General features: G+C 42.8%; 1 protein-coding gene across 2 annotated transcripts in view; it reads right to left on the bottom strand.

Annotated features, from left to right (window-relative positions):
- Positions 1 to 17,895, bottom strand: part of tmem161b (transmembrane protein 161B) — a 58,337-nt gene that overhangs the window by 24,175 nt on the left and 16,267 nt on the right. For both annotated transcript variants that reach the window (XR_009817883.2, XM_061986642.2), the window contains exons 3-6: positions 17,640 to 17,743; positions 16,711 to 16,791; positions 983 to 1,080; positions 713 to 869 (exon numbers count right to left, since the gene is read on the bottom strand). Coding sequence is in view for 1 of the 2 variants with exons in the window: in XM_061986642.2 (XP_061842626.1) it covers positions 713 to 869; positions 983 to 1,080; positions 16,711 to 16,791; positions 17,640 to 17,743 (440 nt within the window). In the remaining variant the exon portion in view is untranslated. The remainder of the gene's footprint in view (positions 1 to 712; positions 870 to 982; positions 1,081 to 16,710; positions 16,792 to 17,639; positions 17,744 to 17,895) is intronic.

Here is a 17,895-nt window from a genome sequence, read left to right as displayed (position 1 = left end):
GTTTAGCTTATTTGGGAACTAACTTCCAAAGCTAGTGGGTCCATGACGATGACTTCTGTTTTGTTTAATCAGCCGTTGTACTGCCGTGTTACAGACACCGTTTGGAAAAAATGTATGTATGTAAATAAACATTTATAAAATCTTTCTGCGTAAATAACACATTTCACAACGTATATATCTGCCCCTTATCATCCGGTGTGGCTAACATATGGAAAAATATGTTTTTTTCCTTAAAATTTAGTGGGTGCAGCTTATATACCGTTGCGCTCTATAGTCCGGAAAGGACAGTATTCATTTATTAATGGGTTTCTTATTTTAACATGGTTATCCTACATCACTCCACAATGTCAAATTTATATTATTTGTGGAAAATATTGGTGAGTTACAAAGCATACTGCTGCCAACTATTGACACAGGTTGGAAGTGTAGGTAGATGGTGCTCGCTGCACAAGCGATCTTCAAACCTATTGTTGAAGGACAACATAACTGTTTTTTTGTTTTCCAGCTGCTCACGTAAATGTTCGAGAGGCAACTGGAGGACGTCTCTAAACTGCTTTTAAAAACGACCTTCTGTTGTGTATTTGAAAGGAGACAGATGATTTCAAAAGGCCTTATGGTTTCCATGCCATTGAAAACGCAGCACTGCTCCACGCATGTTGTCAATTGAGAGAACATTTGACATGACATCATGTAAAGAGCGATTCAAGGATACATGACAAAGGCGAGCACTAGCAGGCACCAGACCACACTGATGTTCATCTCTCCTGAGGGCTGAGCCACACTGTAGTACAGCTCCGTTATTAGATAGACCACAGTCGCTGCTACTGTGAAATCAACCAACCACTGGAACTCAGGGAAGTAGTGCAATGCTAAAGGCACAAAAACATAGACCTTTTTCAAACATCTACATTTAGATGGCACAACCAAAATATACTTAATCAATTGAGGCTTTTAGAAAACCCTTAAGAAAATGTCTTACTACCTAATGTGTCGACTTCCGTAATGCATTTTGTCTCCAGTTGTAGATCGATGTCCTTGGGTACAGTTAGCGGCTTGTTGTCTATGTGACCGTTGTACTTCCTGGAGTAGAGACATGAAAATAGAAAAAATGGAACGATACGGTCAACATAATATAATATAGTGACACAATCAACATTTGCCAAATGTCTCATTTTGCCTTCATCATTAAAAGATTATATTAAAAACACATAGCAATGGTTTAAACTTAAAATTAGTATTATTGTGGTTGTCCTTTGCTAACTGTGCCACATTATACAGAGTATTTGGTAAATGCAAATACATTCAATAAATGAAGTAACCAAAATAATAGAAAAAACACACATGTTTCTCTGGTCTGGACACCAGGATCCAGAGCAATGAAGGCAATGTGCAGCCAAGAATCAAATTCATTTTGGAAAACAACATGGCGAGGCAAAACAAATCGAATGCAGCACGGAGGTGCACAGAAGACAAACACTTGTCAAGGTACTAAGCACCGGCAAGGAGCAACAGGTACAATTATTGAATGGAAAACAGGTGTGCTGGCAGGAAAAAGAACAGGAAGTGAAAGTGCAACAAAACAAGGAATCTGACAGGAAGTAGAACCAAAATAGGAGCCCGAGGACAGGAAATGATAGGGGAAACAAAGTCAAAACTGTTATGTGGGATCATGACATGCAGGTCTATAAAACACAATCTATGGCAAAACATGCAATAACATTGTTAAAATGGAAGGCCGTGACAATATTTTTGCCCATGGTAAGAACAACTTTTAAAAACATCCATCCATCCATTTTCTACCGCTTATTCCCTTCGGGGTCACGGGGGGCGCAGGAGCCTATCTCAGCTACAATCGGGCGGAAGGCGTACTTTTACTTTTAAAAACAGTACATAATTATTATTTTGACGATGGAAGAATTGCTCTCTTCTCTGTGGAACACGAGTATCGTACTTCAATGACATTTTGAGCTACTTTGACCGAAAAAAATAAAATAATAATCTGAGCGCTTTCAACACTGGTTATCCAGCCATGAAACACTGAGTCACTGAGGCTTTTAAAAAAAAATTTAATATACACGTATATATCGGATACCGTTATTCAAAATAAAAATACTGCGGTATCAATTTTGGTCCATATCGCCCAGCCCTAGTATCAACCAACAAACAATTGATACAGGTTTTTTAGCCATATTGCCTAGGTATTTATGCGACTGGCAACATTCATATTGTACTATTTTGTAGGGATGTAAATGGTATCAAAATCTCAAGGTGCAATATCGTCACGGTATTCAGGGCCATGGTACGGTATTATTGTAGTATTGTCAAAACAATTAAGAAAACTTGGTAAAAATGCCTTAGTGTGTAAAATTTAGTGGCAGGAATGTTTAGGACAAACACAGTTACTGTAATTAAACGCAAACAATGTTCAAATGTTGTAGTTATATGTATTACTATAAACAGGTATATTCAAGCGCAAAGAATGGTGCAGGAACATCAAGTATTTCAAGTAACATACTTTATGCCAAATATTAAAGAACAAAAAAAACTTTTATTTGAGGGTCTTTATACTGTCAATGTAAACATTCAGTGTAAGAACTGGACAACAATTATATTCAGTTTAGTGTGTTTCAACTTTTAACTTCCTGAGAACCAGTGTCACCCTTAAATGGACATTTGTGTATTAGATTGGTGAATGTCTGGAGTAGGTTGACAATTTAATGTTTAGCAATGTACAGTCATGGTCAAAAGTTGACATACACTTGTAAAGAACAAAATGTCATGGCTGTCTTGAGTTTCCAATAATTTCTAGAACTCTTATTTTTTTTGTGATAGAGTGATTGGAGCACATACTTGTTGGTCACAAACATTTTTATGAAGTTTGGTTCTATTATGAATTTATTATGGGTCTACTGAAAATGTGACCAAATCTGCTGGGTCAAAAGTATACATACAGCAATGTTAATATTTAGTTACATGTCCCTTGGCAAGTTTCACTGCAATAAGGCGTTTTTAGTAGCAATCCACAAGCTTCTGGTTGAATTTTTGACCACTCCTCTTGACAAAATTGGTGCAGTTCAGCTAAATTTGTTGGTTTTCTGACATAGACTTGTTTCTTCAGCATTGTCCACACGTTTAAGTCAGGACTTTGGGAAGGCCATTCTAAAACCTTAATCTTAGCCTGATTTAGCCATTCCTATACCACTTTTGACGTCTGTTTGGGGTCATTGTCCTGTTGGAACACCCAACTGCACCCAAGACCCAACCTCTGGGCTGATGATTTTAGGTTGTCCTAAAGAATTTGGAGGTAGTCCTCCTTTTTCATTGTCCCATTTACTCTCTGTAAAGCACCAGTTCCATAATACTACCACCACCATGCTTGACAGTAGGCTGGTGTTCCTGGGATTAAAGGCCTCACCTTTTCTCCTCCAAACATATTGCTGGGTATTGTGGCCAAACGGCTCAATTTTTGGTTCATCTGACCACAGAACTTTCCTCCACAAGGTCTTATCTTTGTCCATGTGATGTCAGATGAAACAAAAATTTTGCCGTTTGGCCACAATAACCAGCAATATGTTTGGAGGAGTTATGGTGAGAGGCCTTTAATCCCAGGAACACCATTCCTACCGTCAAGCATGGTGGTGCTAAAGGAATGGCTAAATCAGGCTAGAACTAAGGTTTTAGAATGGCCTTCCCAAAGTCCTGACTTAAATGTGTGGACAATGCTGAAGAAACAAGTCTATGTCAGACAACCAATACATTTAGCTGAACTGCACCAATTTTGTCAAGAGGAGTGGTCAAAAATTCAACCAGAAGCTTTCCAGAAGCTCGTGGATGGCTACCAAAAGCGCCTTAGTGCAGTGAAACTTGCCAAGGGACATGTAACCAAATATTAACATTGCTGTATGTATACTTTTGACCCAGCAGATTTGGTCACATTTTCAGTAGACCCATAATAAATTCATAAAAGTACCAAACTTCATGAATATTTTTGTGACAAACAAGTGTGTGCTCCAATCACTCTATCACAAAAAAATAAGAGTTGTAGAAATTATTGGAAACTCAAGACAGCCATGACATTATGTCCTTCACAAGTGTATGTAAACTTTTGACCACGACTGCAAATACCTCACAAATTGATGTATTTTGGGTATTACATCAAGGATATTTTCTGGGTGATGTTTCATCAAATGGCTTCACATATTACTCGCATTCCCCCACTCGTAGACGTTGAGGTGTGCAGTTTCGGCAAAATTGAGGAGCTTTATGAAGAGTTACACAGAAATTAAATACATGCTGGTCTCCTTATGTTTAGTACCGACGAGAGAATTCAACAATATGTGATCCCTGCGATTGCTTTTGTGTACAGCGGAAAACCAAAACCCATACTTCTGATTTAAACTTCAATGGAGGTTCCGCTCTCCTCGGATTTATGGGAGTTGTAGTTTACTTCTGAGACGGGCCCAAACAATAGCTCCAGAAAAAAACAACACTGATTAGGGTACTCCAAGTTCTCAATTGATACTGTCACATGTCATTATTACTAGCATTTTGAAACCAAAAAAACAGCAATATTCCCAATACCGTTACATCCATACTATTTTGCGGTAATCTATCATCAAATAGAGCCAATGTCTGAAGTGAACAGTTACAAAAATACTTAGGAGTTGAAGCAAATATTGTTTGACCCTTTGGTGATCTACTCAAAATCAGGGGATGAGCTACTAGTAGTTCACAAGCTACCTGTTGGAGAGTTGAAGACCCTTGCTGTAAACCAGACCTGGGCATTCTGCGGCCCGCGGGCCACATCCGGCCCTTTGTGCGTCCCTGTCCGGCCCGCGTGAGGCCAATCATAAATTACAAAATACATTTTAAAAATGATCTATGTCGAGTGTGTAATACAACGGTGCTGCTTTTGTTTTGAAAAGCGTTATTTGTATTACTTCCGTGCGGACGTATGCGCGTGCGTGATTGTGAGTGATTGTGAACAGCTGCAATCACAAATTACAAAATAAAGTTGAAAAAACATCTATGTCGTGCGCGCAATACAACTGTGCTGCTTTTATTTTGAAAAGTGTTATCTATGGACGTATGTCCATGTGTAACCTGTGAGTGAAGGTGCACAGTGACAAGTGATGCACGGTTACTCACGAGACGCTAAAAAGAGAAAAGTTGGCGTGTTTTCAACAAGACATGGACTGCCAAGCAACGTTCCATCTAAGGTGCGCGCCTGCGCAATTGCGCACTGCTCAAGCGTCCTCTGCGCACAGCAAATATATGCCGTGCACCAAATCAAATCCCATCTGAGTTATAAACAAAATAAACACATTTATTCTGTGTAATTTTGCAATGTACGTTCCCATCCTCACCTATGGTCATGAGCTTTGGGTCATGACCGAAAGGACAAGATCACGGGTACAAGCGGCCGAAATGAGTTTCCTCCGCCGGGTGGCGGGGCTCTCCCTTAGAGATAGGGTGAGAAGCTCTGTCATCCGGGGGGAGCTCAAAGTAAAGCCGCTGCTCCTCCACATCGAGAGGAGCCAGATGAGGTGGTTCGGGCATCTGGTCAGGATGCCACCCGAACGCCTCCCGAGGGAGGTGTTTCGGGCACGTCCGACCGGTAGGAGGCCACGGAAGACCCAGGACACGTTGGGAAGACTATCTCTCCCGGCTGGCCTGGGAACACCTCGGGATCCCCCGGGAGGAGCTGGACGAAGTGGCTGGGGAGAGGGAAGTCTGGGCTTCCCTGCTTAGGCTGCTAGCCTACCTATACTAGGTCAGTGGTTCTCAACCTTTTTTCAGCAATGTACCCCCTGTGATTTTTTTTTAAATTCAAGTACCCCCTAATCAGAGCAAAGCATTTTTGGTTGAAAAAAAAAAGATAAAGAAGTAAAATACAGCACTATGTCATCAGTTTCTGATTTATTAAATTGTATAACAGTGCAAAATATTGCTCATTTGTAGTGGTCTTTCTTGAACTATTTGGAAAAAAAAGATATAAAAATAACTAAAAACTTGTTGAAAAATAAACAAGTGATTCAATTATAAATAAAGATTTCCACACCTAGAAGTAATCATCAACTTAAAGTGCCCTCTTTGGGGATTGTATTAGAGATCCATCTGGATTCATCAACTTAATTCTAAACATTTCTTCACAAAAAAAATAAATCTTTAACATCAATATTTATGGAACATGTCCACAAAAAATCTAGCTGTCAACACTGAATATTGCATAGTTACTTTTTCTTTTCACAGTTCTTTTTGACAGACATTTTAGTGACAAACCTGAGCTTGTGCTTCACTGAGTTTATGAACTTACATTCATATTTTGTTGAAGTATTATTCAATAAATATATAAAGGATTTTTGAATTGTTGCTATTTTTAGAATATTTTTTAAAAATCTCACGTACCCCTTGGCATACCTTCAAGTACCCCCATAGGTTGCCTGTAGGGATTTTTAATGTCCAGCAGATGTCAGTATTTAGTGACACAGTATCGACACAGTATCAATACGGTTTTGCAATGTGTCAAAACGCTTCATGACGCCTCAGCAACCCATCACTAGTAGATAGGTTATAGCTGCATCGCTCGCGGCTCGTCATATATTTAACGTTAATCCGTGATTTCACCAAGCGTTTCACTGACGGTGAGCAGCCTGACGCTGCTTCATTAACACCGCCGCTGTTTGACTCGTGGCCCGGGGCAGACGCTCGTAGTAAAAGTCACGTGTTACAATACTGACGAGCTAACGTGTCCAGGTTATAACCATGTTGTCAATAAACACACATGGACTGAAGCTAAATTGTCCACTGTCCACTGCAGCATGTGAATGCAATGAAAATAATAAAATCTGAGCCAAGCAGCTGTTAAAATGTTGTCCAGGTTAATGTTTTGGCCATTAAAGACCATTAATTTCAAGATTTCAACTGTGATTGGGCTTTAAACAGGTGGCTGACCTGTTCAGATGAGTGTAACTGCTACTGGTCAAATAATGTGAAATAGCATTTAATTTTACATGTATGCAATGCCATTTAAATGCAATTATAGATAATAATAATAATAATAATAATAATAAATACTGTGTAGTGTTGTAAATAGTCAACGGGAAGGATTCTATTAAGATATAAGCCATGAGCACTACACAGCCAGAAAAAAACCTAGGCAGGACAAGTACAAATATTGGGGCAAGTAGATTTGAGAAGTCAGGCAAGTAGAAAAAAACCTTAACGTTGAACCCTGCATGTGTTGAGCTGCTGGTTAGACGGCACTGTACATAGAGCGCTTCTGCTCGTTAGTAATAAATTCTAATGTTGGATGTTCACTCCTTCACACAGATGAGTATAGAAAAATATTTTCAACGGCCGAAAAGGGCTCGACTTGGAGAGGAGGTAGGCCTACAGTTCGGACCACAGGTGCGACCTGTTCAGCAGCAGCAGGAGGAGGAGGAGGAGGTTGACTGACTGTGGCAGGACACCTCTGCCTCTGTTTCACTTCATGTTGCTGGTAAATAATATGGTTGTAGTAGTAGGCTAGTTAAATTATTTAGTATTCACTAATTAAAGGGGCAGAGCTTTAAGAGACATTTTAGCTTTTATATTTTATAAGATATATTTTTTGTAAGAACCACAATTTATAAATATATTTCAGTGAATCACTAATTGTTCAAATCTGTATATAAATATGTGCATAAAATGTTGTAATTATATTCCAACTCCGCGTTCTTCTTGGTCATCGCCGCTATTTATCTTACGGTATGTATCAAAAATAATATTGAGCAAATTTAAATTGAAATATTGTTGATGTGGCCCTCCAGCAGTGCTCGGGTTGCTCATGCGGCCCCCGGTAAAAATTAATTGCCCACCCCTGCTGTAAACTGTTCTGATTTACTGTTTCCCTGTCAGTGCTGTTGTTGGACAGTCATTATCATTAACAGTATAGCTATTATAACATAATACATAGTTTCCGATTAAAAAAAACAAAATCAAAATACATTCTTACCTATGAGAAAAACCCACTGTGGTAAAAACAGAAAAAACTAGTGCAACAATGGAGTCCTGTTCTTTTTTCACTCTTTACGAAGCAGAGGGAGCAGTCTATAGACAGAACTAAGTCACTCACAGCAGGTAATGGAGAGCTACTCTTCGAGCATGAGGAAAAGTCTGATGGGCCTCCTCAGTTCTGGCCTTTGTTTGTTCAGCCCTGTGTGCGCGCTAGATTTACAGGACAATGCCACTGTAAGACTCTCAGGCCAAAACACGCCCCAGACAGATTTCATCTCAGAGGCACATGACAGCAAGAAAAGGGGCTCAGCTTCACCCCTCACTGAGGGAGTCAGCGAGCGAACAAAGGAAACTGAGCTGCATGGCACGAGCTGGCAAAAAGACAGTGGGTCCATCTTTTTTCTTCAAGGGATTACTGAACATGTGGTGCAGGAGAACACCGGTCTGCCTCATGCAGGGTCGGAGAAAGGGACTATTCTGGAACAGATTCCCCCTCACCCCCATTTTAGGATTAACGTCCAGTAGTGACTTCAATTTCAATTCCTATTAAATAGAAGAGCACACAAGGAAATGCTTTGAATTCATGTCTTAAAACTATGGTTCTATATCAAGCAACTGTACTTCAGAAATAGCAACTTCTTTCAATCTGCAAGAAAGATCCTACATTAGTGGTCCACAGTTTGGACACGGACCTTGACACCTTTCCATAAGGGGTTATTTTGACAAAAAAACTTGTAATTTAAAAGTTGAATCTGTCACCGCCTGCTGCCACCTTGTGGTTTGTATGCTCAGTTTTCCCTTGGTGCAGCAGACCTGGCTCTTACCTTTTGTCTTCCTCAGAGTTCCTGTGTCTTCCTGTGGGCGGAGCTGCAAGACGTGCACAGCTGTGTCTAATCTCACCAGCACTACTTAAGCAGCACTTGGCCAGCTGGATGGCACTCGGCTATTCCACTTCTTGACTCTGATCGTATGAAGACTCCTATGCTCCTTGTATTTTTGCTACGTTCCACTTTGGCTATTTCCAGTGCCATCCAGCTTGGTATGTACGTTGATAGTTTGCACGTCTTGCAACTTCGACCCAAAGTTTAGTTAGTTTGTAGATTAGCTTTTGTTCTTTTTGTCACGGTGCTCTTTTTGTGTTCTCTTTTTTTGCACCGTCGCCTTTTGTTATATTCTATTTTTGGATCATTGTTGTGATCGCTTCTTTTGTTAAGTAAAGAACTATTTACTCACAAATCCATCTGCATCCTTGGGTTCCTCTGTTCCACATCTAATTGAATTGTGACAGAATAGCCGAGTCAATTATGGAACCCGCAGATGAGAATCAGATTCAGCTGGCCCTCAGGGCTCATGGCCAGCGAATAAGTGATCACGAACAAGCTTTGTTAAACCTGACCACACTTGTGTAGGAGATGCATACACGCCTGTTTGTCCCTCACCCGCTCCCAGACTCTGAGGCTGCTCAACCTGCAGCTTTTTCTTACCCCATGCCCTCGACATCGGGTTTTCCTACCCGGGAGCCCAGCATACCACACCCGCCCAGGTATGAGGGGGACTTTGGACAATGCAGACTTTTTTTATATCAATGCTCTTTAGTTTTTGCACAGCAGCCTCACACATACACAACAGACTCCGCCCGTGTGGCATATATACTAAGTTTACTGGCTGGAAGAGCAGCTAGCTGGGCTATGGAGGTGTGTGAGAGTAAACCCGGACTTCGTTCCAGCTTACCCCTATTTTACGCTGAGTTGCGCAGCGTCTTTGATCACCCCGTGAGGGAACGAGAGGCAGGCAGCCGCCTCCTCGCTACACGCCAGGGGTCCTCCTCTGTCGCGGACCACTCAATCTCCTTCCGAATCCTGGGGGCGGAGAGTGGCTGGGGGGAGAGAGCTTTGCGGGGAGTATTCCTGGCTAGCCTTAGCTCCCAGATCCAAGACGAGCTGGCTGCCCGAGACGAGACCCAGACCCTCGAGGAGCTCATCTCACTCGCCATCCGATTGGACAACCGACTATGAGAGCGACACACCCAGAAGGGGGTGGATCCTCCGTCCACCAGATGGCAGTCATCTACCTGGTCCACACGATCAACATCCAAGCCTCAGGTTTCGTCGCTTCCGCCTTCTGACTGCAGTGCCCCGGAGGAGGGGCTAGAGGGGTCCATTCCTACGCAGCTGGGTGGCAGTCGCCTGTCGTCTGCAGAGAGGAGTCGTCGGCTGAGATTGCGGCTGTGCCTGTACTGCGGAGCTGCGGACCACGTCGTTCTTCGCTGTCCTGCGCGGCCTACTGGGGGCCGTTCCGCGTCCACCCGAGACCTTCCGCAGGGAAGATTACCAACCTCGCCTCCTGCTCCTGTGGTGACTTCTGCTTCCTCACTCGTGGGAAGACTTCAAGTCGAAGGTACTCTGTCATGGGTGGGGGGTTATAGTCCTATTAAGGCACTTATTGACTCAGGGGCTGATGAAAACATTATTGACAGTGGTCTTGTGGAATCTCTAAAGATTCCTACTGTGGGTATTGATCGTATTAAGAATGTTAGCTCACTTGACGGGCGTCACCTGGCTAATATTACTCATCAGACACATGCCACATCCCTCCTTATTTCTGGTAATCACCGTGAGGAGGTTAAATTGTTTATAATGCCTTCTCGTTCGGCGCCCTTAGTTCTTGGACTTCCATGGTTGCGACGTCACAGTCCAAGCATAGATTGGACCACTTGTAAAATTACCAATTGGAGTATTTTTTGTCATAGCCACTGTTTGCGCTCCGCTTCGTCGCCGGCTAACCTTGTCACTCCTCCTACTCTTCAGCCCCCTGATCTCGCGCTGATTCCTGAGGAATATCATTCCTTTAGTGAAGTTTTTTGTAAAGACCGGGCTACGACGCTAGCCCCCCACCGCCCGTATGACTGTGCCATTGACCTTCTTCCAGGGTCGCCACTACCTTCTTCGCGGCTGTATAATATTTCGCGTCCCGAACAGCAGGCTATAGAGGAATACATCTCCTCTTCTCTCACCGCCGGACACATTCGTCCCTCTTCCGCTCCTGTGGCGGCGGGGTTTTTCTTTGTCAAAAAGAAGGATGGTGGGTTACGACCCTGTATTGACTACCGAGCTCTGAACAAAATTACAATTAAATATAAATACCCTCTTCCACTACTGGAGTCTTCGTTTGCTCCTTTGCATGGGGCAGTAGTATTTACTAAATTGGATCTACGCAATGCGTATCACCTCGTGCGTATTCGTGAAGGTGATGAATGGAAGACTGCTTTTAACACCCCTCTTGGCCACTTTGAGTATTGCGTCATGCCGTTCGGCCTCACTAATGCTCCCGGGGTGTTCCAGTGTTTAATTAATGATGTCCTCCGTGACATGATAGGCCGTTTCGTGGTAGTCTACTTGGATGATATACTTATTTTTTCACGCTCCATTGATTTACATCATCAGCATGTCCGTTTGGTGTTGCAGAGACTTTTGGAGAACCAATTATTTGTCAAACCCCAAAAGTGCACCTTTCATTCTCCCACAGTGTCGTTTTTGGGGTTGATTGTGGAGAGGGGGCAGGTTAAGCCAGACCCAGCTAAAATCCAAGCGGTTGTAGACTGGCCTATGCCGTCCTCCAGGAAGCTGCTGCAAAGGTTTCTGGGGTTTGCTAATTTTTACCGACGTTTTATTAGAGATTTCAGCAAAGTAGCCCAACCTTTAAATAAATTAACGTCCTCCAAGGTTCTTTTCGTGTGGTCTTCGGAGGCTGACCAGGCTTTTCGACGCCTTAAATGCCTCTTTACCTCAGCTCCTGTGTTAGTTCACGCTAATCCTGATCTCCCATTTTTTGTTGAGGTGGACGCATCTGACACTGGGGTAGGGGCTGTTTTGTCCCAGCACTCCAGTTCTGATCAGAAGCTGCACCCCTGCGCCTTCTTCTCCAAACGCCTTTCGCCTGCAGAGAAGAACTATGACATCGGGAACCGAGAGCTTCTTGCAGTGGTCCTCGCCCTTCAAGAATGGAGGCACTGGCTTGAGGGTGCCAAACACCCCTTTATCATTTATACTGATCATCGTAACCTAGCCTACCTCCGCTCTGCCCAACGCCTCAATCCCCGCCAGGCTCGGTGGTCCCTGTTCCTTACAAGGTTTGACTTTTGTATCACTTTTCGCCCGGGCTCACTCAATGGTAAACCTGACGCCTTGTCGAGGATGTTCTCTCCTCCTACAGAAGACACTCCCCCAGAGACTATCCTTCCTCAGTCCCGGATTCTGGGCGCAGTACAGTGGGAGGTGGAGAGACGGGTGTCGGAGGCTATCAAGGACTCCCCATCCCCTGCTGAATGTCCTCCTGGTCGCCTTTTTGTACCGAGAACCCTCCGTCCAGAGGTCTTGTCATGGGCTCACACTTCCAAGATTGCTTTCCACCCAGGTGCCAGACGCACTGAGTTCCTGCTTACTCAGCGGTTCTGGTGGCCTACCGTTCACACTGATACTAAGAAGTTTGTGGCTGCATGCCCCGTCTGCGCCAGAAGCAAAGCTTCCCATCAAGCTCCTGCGGGGTTGCTGCAGCCCCTTCCCATCCCCTCTCGCCCATGGTCGCACATTGCTCTGGACTTTGTCACAGGTCTACCCATCTCCAGGGGGTTTTCTGTCATCCTCACCATAGTCGACAGATTTTCTAAATTCACGCATTTTATCTCCCTCCGTAGACTTCCCTCCTCCCTGGAGACCGCCAAGCTTCTAGTAAACCATGTGGTTCGACTTCATGGGATCCCCATCGCTGTGGTGTCAGACAGAGGTCCTCAATTTTCATCCGCTACATGGAAAGCTTTCTGCAACTTGTTAGGAGCCACTGTCAGTTTGTCATCAGGGTACCACCCACCATCGAATGGACAATCGGAAAGAGCCAATCAGGACCTAAGGGCGGCCCTGAGATGCGTGTGTCACCAGCATCCATCATTGTGGTCTACCTATCTCCCATGGGTGGAGTATGCGTAGTGGGTAGAGCAACCGTGCCAGAAACCTGAGGGTTGCAGGTTCGCTCCCCGCCTCTTACCATCCAAAAAATCGCTGCCGTTGTGTCCTTGGGCGGGACACTTCACCCTTTGCCCCCGGTGCCACTCACACCGGTGAATTGAATGATGAATGATAGGTGGTGGTCGGAGGGGCCGTTGGCGCAAATTGCAGCCACGCTTCCGTCAGTCTACCCCAGGGCAGCTGTGGCTATAAAAGTAGCTTACCACCACCAGGTGTGAATGAATGATGGGTTCTACATGTAAAGCGACTTTGGGTACTTAGAAAAGCGCTATGTAAATCCCAGTTATTATTATTATGCCCGTAACACCCTAATCTGTTCATCTACCGGCTTGTCCCCTTTCCATGTGGTGCACGGCTTCCAACCTCCTATCTTCTCCTCTCAAGAGATCGAGTCCACTGTTCCCTCCGTGACTGCCTTCCTGCGCCGTGTGCACCATGTGTGGCGTGATACCCGTGCTGCCTTGTCGCGGACAGCCAAACGGAACCAGACCATGGCTAATCGCCATCGCAGACCATCTCCCGACTACAAACCTGGCCAGAGGGTTTGGCTATCATCAAAAGACATTACACTACCAGGAGAGTCGAAGAAACTGGCACCTAAATTCATCGGACCATATGAGGTGGAGCGGATGATAACTCCCGTCACAGCTCGACTCAAGGTACCCAAGTCCTTCAAGTCATATCCTGTTTACCATGTTTCCCGCCTAAAGCCCGTCGAGTCGAGCGACCTTTGTCCTCCATCCGTGTCTCCCCCTGCTCCTCAGCAGGTGGAGGGTCATCCAGCCTTCACTGTTAACACCATTCTGGACGCTAGGAAACGAGGCAGGGGTGTGCAGTTTCTGATCGACTGGGAGGGTTACCCCCCCAGAGGATCGCTCCTGGATTTCACGTTCCCTTATAATTGATAAATCCCTAATTTCTGATTTTTATCATAGATTTCCCGGTAAACCAGGAGGTCCACCAGGTGGCGTCCGTTGATTAGGGGGGAATACTGTCACCGCCTGCTTCCACCTTGTGGTTTGTATGCTCAGTTTTCCCTTGGTGCAGCAGACCTGGCTCTTACCTTTTGTCTTCCTCAGAGTTCCTGTGTCTTCCTGTGGGCGGAGCTGCAAGACGTGCACAGCTGTGTCTAATCTCACCAGCACTACTTAAGCAGCACTTGGCCAGCTGGATGGCACTCGGCTATTCCACTTCTTGACTCTGATCGTATGAAGACTCCTATGCTCCTTGTATTTTTGCTACGTTCCACTTTGGCTATTTCCAGTGCCATCCAGCTTGGTATGTACGTTGGGTGCACGTCTTGCAACTTCGACCCAAAGTTTAGTTAGTTTGTAGATTAGCTTTTGTTCTTTTAGTCACGGTGCTCTTTTTGTGTGCTCTTTTTTCGCACCGTCGCCTTTTGTTATATTCTATTTTTGGATCATTGTTGTGATCGCTTCTTTTGTTAAGTAAAGAACTATTTACTCAAAAATCCATCTGCATCCTTGGGTTCCTCTGTTCCACATCTAATTGAATTGTGACAGAATCCATATCATACATACCTCAGCGATTATAAAATTATGATCGATGATCGTGATACATTTCAGATCTATAATAAATGATAAATGGGTTGTACTTGTATAGCGCTTTTCTACCTTCAAGGTACTCAAAGCGCTTTGACACTACTTCCACATTTACCCATTCACACACACATTCACACACTGATGGAGGGAGCTGCCATGCAAGGCGCTAACCAGCACCCATCAGGAGCAAGGGTGAAGTGTCTTGCTCAGGACACAACGGACATGACGAGGTTGGTACTAGGTGGGGATTGAACCAGGGACCCTCGGGTCGCGCACGGCCACTCTTCCACTGCGCCACGCCGTCCCTATGTGATCTTCACTCGATCAAAAACGGCGGAAATGTCTGTGACAACAGTCAATCAGAGTCAACCTTTTCCCACTCCACTTACAGTTTTAAAAAGGTACCACAGAAGTAAACAGAATCCTAGATATGAACAAAATGACCAAACTTGAAGCTGAACGCAAAGCTGAGGCAGGGAAATACATGTTAGCTGTGACATGCCGTTACCTAGGCCCCAATGATTTTTGCGTAAACAAAAATTGTTTTTATTAAATGTTATTGAATTTTCTTTGTTACTTATGCAATATGTTACTTGTTTAATCTCTATTTTCTTTAGTTTTTAGTATAGATGCTTACCATACCATACTCTACCAACATAATTCATACAGCCCTTTGAAAATTGGCAGGTTAAAACAATATTTAAAAAATGGTGATATTTATTAACATCGAATGATATAAAAACAAATATTTATCATCTATTTTTATATAGTTTTTTAACAACTAAAGGCCTCCAAGGTCCCACGATGATGTATTTGGGATACTCAAAAACTAGTTTTGATGTAGGAATTTAGAAAAGTGTTGTTTTTCTTTCATCCAAGCCACCACGTCACACCGCAGACTACCCAGAAGTTAGGTGATACCCTGATCCAGGTTTTGGAGGAAATAATTTCATCAGGAGCAAGGCCACATACACACCACTAAGCTTCATTACCTCCGCCAGGAGCTTAAGTAACCGTATTCAGGGCCATGGTACGGTATTATTGTTGTATTGTCAAAAACATTAAGACAATTTTGTAAAAATGCCTTAGTGTGTAATATAAAGTTTAGGATAAACGCAGTTACTGTAATTAAACGCAAACAATGCTCAAATGTTCTAGTTGGTTTGTTAGTTGTTGTTGGTCTGTTAATTAGTTAGTTAGCAAAACGGCTAAAAATTTCAGAATGGATTTTCATGAAACTTTCAGGAAATGGCCAAAATGGGTAACAATCGATTTGAACTATTTCTACTACGTTACCTTATTTCTATGTTCCCCACAGGGACAATCGCAGTAAATGACCGACTAGAGTGTTCACTCTGTTTCTTTAATTGTGCTCTTTATAGCTCAAAAAATAATGGTGGTATTTTCATTCAACTTTTAGAAAATGTCCGAAATAGGATAAGGAGCAAAGGGCTGATTCTGACAATTTCTCTTACGTTACCTTACGTTTACATTACAAGTTTCAACTTTCTTTTGCCCGCGGCCCCGCCTCCACCCACAGAGACAAAGACAGCTGATGACAGACAAGAGGCTTTACTCCATTTCTTTCATTCCACTATTGATTGCTCAAAAATGTATGGGCGCATTTTTATAAACTTTCAGGAAATGTCAGAAATGGGAAAAGAAACAACATTTTGCGGGTTATACAGATCTCAGTCTGGATGCAAGACTTTTTTATTACTGGGAGGTAGGGTCTGGAGGAAGTCTGCTTTTTAGCTTTGAATTGCATTGAAGAATTTTCACATAAGTTGGATCAGCCTGTGATCTGAATTTTTCTGAATCCAGACCTCTAAGGGTTACTGATTTCGATTTCCATTGATCATTCTAATGTTATTTTGTTTCCAACAAGTTCCACTATGTAATGAATTAAGATTTTCAACTGTAATATTGCATACATTGGGATCTAATATGTGTTAAGTGTCCTCTTTTTAGAGCAGTACATAGAATATAAAATGCAACATGAAAGAGGCATGTGCAGACATTCTGTCCTCCATCTCTCCTCATATCTCTCTTTTCTCTGGGATGAAAGGATTAACTTGTCGTCTCGGTACCATTTGATCAACATGCTGCCGTTCTGCATCTGCACGTACCTGTCTTTCCTCTTTAGTCCTTTCTGTTTCCCAGCGAGGTTTCTCAACTCATCTTCCGTAGGGTGCTGGTACCACCGAAGACTAGCAAACCAATAGAAAAGTGGGGTAAGAAAAATAAAAAAAAGGTTTACAATAAATCAGCTGAATAAGAATTCTAGTTCTGAAATAATGATTAACTAAACAATCCCTACTGGATCATATTTTATTGCTTGCCCGAGAAACCACTTCACCATAAAATAAATGCTTACTATGAGGTTGGGAATAGTCAATAATATGATCTGAGCATTGCTTACTCTCTTGTGTGATGCTCACGATTTAAAAATAAGCAAAATTAATATTGAAAAATGCTCTTCAATGCAAAGTGTATCATGTCTCAATTCCACAAATGTGGCTCCAAACATTTAGGGCAGCTCTGAGCTTTATGATGAACCCCCTCAAATAGCAGAAGTGCTTCTAAAGCTCTTCTTTACAGCTCCTCTGATACACATTTAAGAAATACTTGAGAGAGGCTTTACAATATCAAAGTAATATGTCCTGGAAATAGGGCCTCATTTAACAGCATCATTTCAAAGACTGCAGTTCACATCTCTGCCTCGGAATCCAGCTTTTTTCATCCATTCCTTGTATATGTGTTCATTAGAACAGTATCAGTTATAAAACAAAGTCCTCTTACCCAGTGAAAGCATTCATCAAATAATATACAAAAAATAGCAGTAATTTAACGAAAATAACCCAATTATTTCATCATCCATCCATCCATTTTCTACCACTTGCCCCTTACAAGGTCGTGATTATTTTCTGTATTTTCAACACTATATCGAAAATGTTTTACTCATGCTGATCTTCATTTTTCTACCCTGTTTTCAGATGAAATCATCATAGGGAAATACAAAAAAGAGCTACAAAACAAGTGTGACAATGTGATTTACCTGCCACTGCAGAGTAACCATCTTGCGAAAGAATAATGAGGTATGATTTTTTGAATTACACTGGCCATTACCATGGTAACCACCAGCTGCACTCCGATCACACCCTGTAAAAATAGAAAGGTTTAAATGGCATTTAAATAGTAATAACATTTGAGATAAAGCAGTTACACACAAATGAAGTGATTCCTTTGTCTTGTTTTAGGAGCATGTCACTGTCAGAGAGAAGCAGTATATTTTACTAAATGTAAATGTAAAT

The sequence above is a fragment of the Nerophis lumbriciformis genome, linkage group LG12 (genome assembly GCF_033978685.3).
Source record: "Nerophis lumbriciformis linkage group LG12, RoL_Nlum_v2.1, whole genome shotgun sequence".
Lineage (NCBI taxonomy): Eukaryota > Metazoa > Chordata > Actinopteri > Syngnathiformes > Syngnathidae > Nerophis > Nerophis lumbriciformis.
This window is presented reverse-complemented; position numbering and strand designations above follow the sequence as displayed.